General features: G+C 58.4%; 2 protein-coding genes across 5 annotated transcripts in view; one reads left to right on the top strand and one right to left on the bottom strand.

The window, feature by feature from the left end:
- Window positions 1–4,200, top strand: part of FCER2 (Fc epsilon receptor II) — a 14,872-nt gene extending 10,672 nt beyond the window's left edge. For 2 of the 4 annotated variants that reach the window (XM_027768995.1, XM_006170216.2), the window contains 3 exons: window positions 826–1,265; window positions 1,388–1,494; window positions 3,428–4,200. In XM_027768995.1, the coding sequence (XP_027624796.1) occupies window positions 826–1,265; window positions 1,388–1,494; window positions 3,428–3,596 (716 nt within the window). In that variant the 3' untranslated portion in view covers window positions 3,597–4,200. The remainder of the gene's footprint in view (window positions 1–825; window positions 1,266–1,387; window positions 1,495–3,427) is intronic. The other 2 variants (XM_027768996.1, XM_006170218.2) reach the window with 1 other exon arrangement.
- A 1,281-nt stretch (window positions 4,201–5,481) lies between these two features.
- The window catches only part of TRAPPC5 (trafficking protein particle complex subunit 5), a gene marked incomplete in the record, with an annotated part of 19,870 nt that continues 19,180 nt past the window's right edge, over window positions 5,482–6,171 (bottom strand). The window contains 1 exon segment of the mRNA XM_014584925.2: window positions 5,482–6,171. Within this exon segment, the coding sequence (XP_014440411.1) occupies window positions 5,838–6,171 (334 nt within the window).

Here is a 6,171-nt window from a genome sequence, read left to right on the forward strand (position 1 = left end):
TCATTGGCTGAGGGTGGGCTAACCCTGGAGGTGTCCATGGTTGAGGTGGGGCAGACCCCGGGGGTGTCCGTGGCTGAGGGTGGGCTGACCCTTGAGGTGTCCGTGGCTGAGGTTCCACTGACCACGGAGCTGGCGATGTGATGGTGTGGGAGGCATTGCTGGCCATAAACGACTTCATGGTGACGGTGCTTCGGTGTTTGTGGTCGAGCGTTAGCTGTCGGTGGTAGCTGAGGTGCTGCTGATGTCAGGTGCTGATGGAGAGGCGTGAGTCATTGACGTTCGTGGCACCGGTGGGTGCTTCAGATGCTACCAATCCTGGAGGTGGTCACGGCTAAGGCCACACCGACACGGAACTGGTGATGTGGTGATGGTGTTGCAGCTGAGGGCTTCCTGGCCACAGACATGCTGACGGCGAGGGAGTTGGGGGTTGAGGTGTTGGCTGACAGTGGCTTGTGGTTAGTGGTGTCTGTGGTGGAGGTGTTGGTGTGAGCTGAGGCGCTGATGGGCACTGCTGCTGGTGGCTGACTGGCCGCCATGGCGGGTTCACTGCTGGTGGCTGAGGTGCTCCTGCTACGAAGTTGGTCTTGAGTGTAGACGTCGGAGCTGCCGCAGGAGGCGTGGTGGCGAAGGCGGACACTCCCACATGGCCGACCACGGTTGGAGCCCACTTTCCCTCTCTCTGTTTCTCTCTCTGGGTCTCTCACTGGTCCAATTAAAATAAATGAATGACTATATTAAATAATTCTTTAAACAATAATAATTTTAAAAAAATGTCGGCGCTCCAATGAGACCACCTGCTAGGTTATGGGGTGGGTCTGCTTTCAGCCCGCACCTCCGGAGTGATTCCAAGAGAGACGCTGGCACTCGCCCTGCCCATGGTGCCATCCACGGTGCCCACCACCATGCCTGCCACGGTGCCCTCCACGGCACCTGCCACCATGCCCACCAAGGTGCCCTCCACACCACCTGCCACCATGCCCAAGAAGGTGCCATCCACGGCACCCACCACCATGCCCACCAAGGTGCCCTCCATGGCACCCGCCACCATTCCCGCCACCATGCCCGCCACGGTGCCCACCACTGCTGCCCCCATGGGCCTCTCCTCCACCCCAGGCTCCATGTGCAACCTGTGCCCCAAGGACTGGGTCAACTTCAAACACAAATGCTACTACTTCGGCAAGGGGGCCAAGAAGTGGATCCAGGCCCGGTACGCCTGCGAGGACCTGGGAGGGCGGCTGGTCAGCATCCACAGCCGGGAGGAGCAGGTGGGCCTGGCTCTGCAGCACCATGGGCACGGGGCAGGGGTGGACCTTCTCAACCTCCTGAGGTGGGTGGGAGGGGTCCCGGCACGTGGCCCCGGCCCTTCAGCCCTGTCCTGTACCCTCAGGACTTCCTGACCACACGTGCTAATAAGAAGGGCTCCTGGATTGGCCTTCGGGACGTGTTCGTGGAAGGGGAGTTTCTGTGGATGGATGGGAGCCCCGTGGGCTACAGGTGAGGAGTGGGACTACCACAGGGGAGGCGCTCCCTGGGTGAGTCCCACTGGGGTGGGGCCCTCGGGCCTAACCTCAGAGAGGACGCTAAGGTAGACATGAAAAGTGGGCTGGGGAACCAGCAGTTAGCGTAATGGCTATGTCGCTGGACTGCCACGTAGTCGACCACGGTTCGTGTCCTGGACCCGGTGGCTTAAAACTCACGCCGGGCGCGTGTGCGTGCGTGCCCAAGATCCCGAGAGGAGAATGGAGGAGAAGGGGTTGCGGCATGGCCATCCCCCCTGGGGGGTGATTTCTCGCTTTCTGTCTCTCTGTCTCTGTCTGTCTGGCGAGTGAACACTCCCTATAGCAAAAACCTCTCCAAAAAAAAAAAAGTGGGCTGGACCCCGGAGGATGGGTCAGCTACGACACTGCAGGGCAGCCCACATGGGCAGGTCCCAAGTTCATGTCTGGAGACCTCCTTGAGGCAGCAAGTCCATGTGCCCACGACCCGGGGCTGGCTGAGGGCCGAGGCGGGTCACAGTGTCGAGGCCCTGCTGGAGGCAGGGGGTCCTCTCTCTTGCTCATGAGGAAGTAAACAAACCTTAAAAAAAAGAGAGAAAGAAAGCAAGGCCCAGCCACTGTGGTGCAGTGGGAATGCAAGTGACATCCCAGGCAGGAAGCCACGTGGCCGGCAGTGGGTTCAGATCCCGGATTGGCCTGAGGACACGCTGGGCATGGACAGAGTCCTGAGTGGCTGAGAAAAAGATCACGGCTTCGTGAGACCCTGTAGAAAGCACTTCTCTCTCACACGTGCATGCATATGTGCTATCTTGAAGAATATCTTAAGACAGGCCGGCAGGTAGCGTGGTGCTTAAGGGCACTGGACTCCCACATGGCCAACCGTGGTTCAAGTCCCAGACCTGGCAACTTGCTTTTTCACTTTCCATCTCTCTTGCTCTGTCCCTCTGGTCAAATTAAAAATAAGCAAATAGGGACCAGCAGTTGGCATAATGGCTATGTCTCTGGACTCCCATGTAGCTGACCACGGTTCAAGTCCTGGACCCAGTGGCTTAAACCCATGCCGGGCGCATGTGCATGCGTGCCCAAGATCCCGAGAGGAGAATGGAGGAGAAGGGATTGTGGCATGGCCATCCCCCCTGGGGGGTGATTTCTCACTTTCTGTCTCTGTCTGGTGAACGCACGCGCCCTATAGCAAAAATCCCTCCAAAAAAAAAATTTAAGAGTTAAAAAATTTTAAACATGCTTTTATTTTTTATTTTTTAATTGTCAGAGGAGAGAGAGAAGGAAAGGAGAAAGCACCCCCCAAGGGGGCACGGTCACACCGCAATCCCTTCTCCGGCCTTCCTGCCTTTCAGGATTTGGGGCACACACACACCGGTGCCTGGAGTGATTCTCAAACTGCCAGGACCGAGATTCAAACCACATGGTTGGCCATGTGGGATCCAGCTGCCTTGACCAACATGCCACAGGCTGGCTTTTTTTTTTTTTAATTTAAGGATTTTTGGCATATGGCACATGTATGTGCTCACCACAGAGAGACAGAGACGGGGGCAGGGGGTAAAGTGAGAAACCGCCCCCCAGGGGGATGGCCACACCACAATCCCTTCTCCTCTCAGGGTCCTGGGCACATACACACTCGTGCCTAGCGTTTTCCAAGCTGCCAGGCCCGGGCCCTCAACTGCAGTCCGGCCATCTGGGGTCCAGGTCCAGCGCCTTGACCGCCATGGCACCACCCAATTCCTTAAAGTGAAAAAGTGAGGGTACAGGGAGGGGGAGGTCAGGGGCCCCGGCGGGGGCTCAGACAGGCTTTTCCGGGGGAAGAGGGGCAGGCGCTCAGGTAGGGGGCTCCCGCACAGGTGGGGACTGAGTCCTGGGCTGCAGGAAGGGGGCTCCTGCCCCACCCCGTTCTGACCCGAGGCCTTCCCCTCCAGCAACTGGTACCCAGGGGAGCCCAACAACCACGACCGGGGCGAGGACTGCGTGCTCATGAAGGAATCCGGGGAGTGGAACGACGCATTCTGCCGCGACTACCTGGACACCTGGGTGTGCGACAGGCTGGCCTCGTGCGAGCCGCCCACCACCCTGCAGGACGGGTTCTGAGACGTGCAGAGCCCCCGCCTCGCCCTCTGCACCCTTCCCCCCACGTTCTTGTAACTGCCGGAGGGAGAGCATCTCCCACTGGGGTGTGGCCACACCCCAATTCCTTCCCCATTTTTCCAACCTATCTGGATTTGGGGCACCAGGACGTTCCCCAGGTCACCAGGGATCTGAACCACTGTTGGTCACGTGGGGCCTGGTCCAGCTGATCCACCAATGCGGTAAGACCCACCCCTGCTCACGTCTCCTGCTCTGACCCAAGCTGCCTCCTGACCAAGCCGGGCACCCCTGGTCTACCCGCCATGTCGCACCCCTCGTCAGACAGAGCTCCCCCAACAGCCCCCTAAAGCCCTACGCATAACCAGTGAGGGGGACCCAGCCGAAGGCCCTGCGGTTCTTTTTCTGGACAGACTTGTTCAGGCCCTGGTGCTGGGGCTGGGGCGGATTTCCTCAAGTTCCTCCCCCTCCAACAACCGCAAAATATCAGGAAGGACATTTCCGGGAGAGGCGCAATCAGGGACCAGGGCTGGGGGTCCCCGGGGGGGAGGGAAAGGCTCCCTGAGGTGTGAGGTTCACTTTGACTTGGAAAATACATTCTTGGAAAATACTTGCATTTGCCTGTCTTGTATCTGCAAATTAGCATCTTTTTTTTCTGGAAGTTTTTGCTAGAGGGTGTGTGCGCTCACCAGAAAGACAGAGACAGAGAGACAGAAAGGGAGAAATCACACACACACACCAAGGGGAGAATGGACACGCCGCAATCTCTTCTCCTCCATTCTCCTCTCGGGATCTTGGGCACGCACGCACACCCAGCATAAGTTTAAACCACTGGGTCTGGGACTTGAACTGTAGTTGACTACATGGGAGTCCAACGACATAGCCATTACGCCAACTGCTAGTCCAAACCTGGAGAGAGAAAGTGAGAAGTCACACCGCCCAGGGGAGACGGCCATGCCGCAATCCCTTCTCCTCAGGATTCAGGGAACATGCACGCCCACGTGCCCGGTGTGAGTTTCAAGCCACCAGGTCTGGGACGCAATGTGGGAGTCCAGCACTATACCCACTACGCCAACTGCTGGCCCCCCTAAAGAATTGTTTTTATTTAACTTTATAATTTATTTAAATTTGATCAGAGAGACAGAGTGAGTGTGAGAAAATGAGAAAGCAAGTCACCAGGTCCGGGACTCGAACTGTGGTCGGCCATGTGAGAGTCCAGCGTCCTTAACCAACTTTAACATGTTAATTGTCCCCAGGAGGAGAGTGGAGGGATGTGGTATGGCCATCCCCGGGGAGGTGGGGGGATTTCTCATGGTCTCTCTCTGGCGAGTGTACTCGCCCTGTGGCAAATAACTTAAAATATGGGGAGGGGGAGGTATTTTAATCATCCAGGCGTCCAGGCGATGCTGGATCCTCCCCCTGAGAGGCAGCTCCCCGGGGAACCTTGAAAATCACACCAGGCACATGTTTGTGTGTGCCCAAGTCCCGAGAGGAGAATGGATTGTGGCCGGGCCATCCCCACTGGGGGGTGATTTCTCGCTTTCCCAAACCTGCAGGTCTGTGAGGCTCTGGGGGGTGGGTGGGGTCAGCTGGGTTTAACCAGTGAGTCACGTGATAGCCATCCCCCAAGGAAACACACATCCTCAGAACCACCCCGGGACCTGGCCAAAATGCAGACTCAGCAGTTGGGGTGGGGAGCCGATTGTACCCTTCTGACGGCTCCCAGGTCAGGCTGACCCAAGTCTGAGCCCGTACCCTGAGTAGCCAAGGTCTACAGCAGGGGACCAACAGCCGCCCCCCAACCCACTTCACAGATATCATCCCTCCCCCCTTCCTGCACACGTCGGTGGCCGCTTTCCCGCTAGGTCGCCAAAGCAGCAGGACAAGACCGTGGAGCATGGACTATTTACTGTCTGGTTCTCTGTACAAAGTTTGCCTACTCCTGCTCAAGGCGAGTGGATCTTGGCCCGATCCCTCCACCCGGAACTCCCGTTCCCCACCTCTCCAGTCTGCAGATCCCAGATAGCCATCAGCTTCAGGCCTCCTCCTCCGACCTCAGGAGAGCACCCCCTAGAATCCAACTCGGGCCATGCCGGTCCCCACTCTCCACTTACTATAAATGCGTTAGGGCCTTGGTGTCCCTCACCAAGCTGGGGCAGGGACCTGGGTCAAGGTGGGTGTGGAGCACGCACGCACACACACCACGCTCGGGAAGGGGGCTCTCTGCAGACTTCCTCCCCTGCGAGGTCAGCGGCCCTCCAGGGCGCGGTCTCGGGCGATGACGGCCTCCTCGAACTTGATCATGAGGGTGGTGCCCTTGTGCCAGTGCGCCGTGACCTTGGCCGGGAAGCCGCTGTGCGTGAGCACCGCCTCCACGATGCCCGCCGTGAAGCTGGCGCAGTTGAGCGTGCTGTTCTCCTTGGGCACGGAGATGTAGGTGTTGATGAGCGGCTCGCGCTCGATGATGTAGAAGGTGCGCGCGTCGTCGTTGGCCTGCTCCAGCTTGTCGGCCTCCTTGCCGAACAGCGCCTTCCACACCGCGCCCTTGACGAACAGCAGCGCGCCCCGCACCTTGGTCTCG

This window comes from Tupaia chinensis, unplaced genomic scaffold (assembly GCF_000334495.1).
Source record: "Tupaia chinensis unplaced genomic scaffold, TupChi_1.0 Scaffold148210_1, whole genome shotgun sequence".
Taxonomy (NCBI): Eukaryota; Metazoa; Chordata; class Mammalia; order Scandentia; family Tupaiidae; genus Tupaia; species Tupaia belangeri.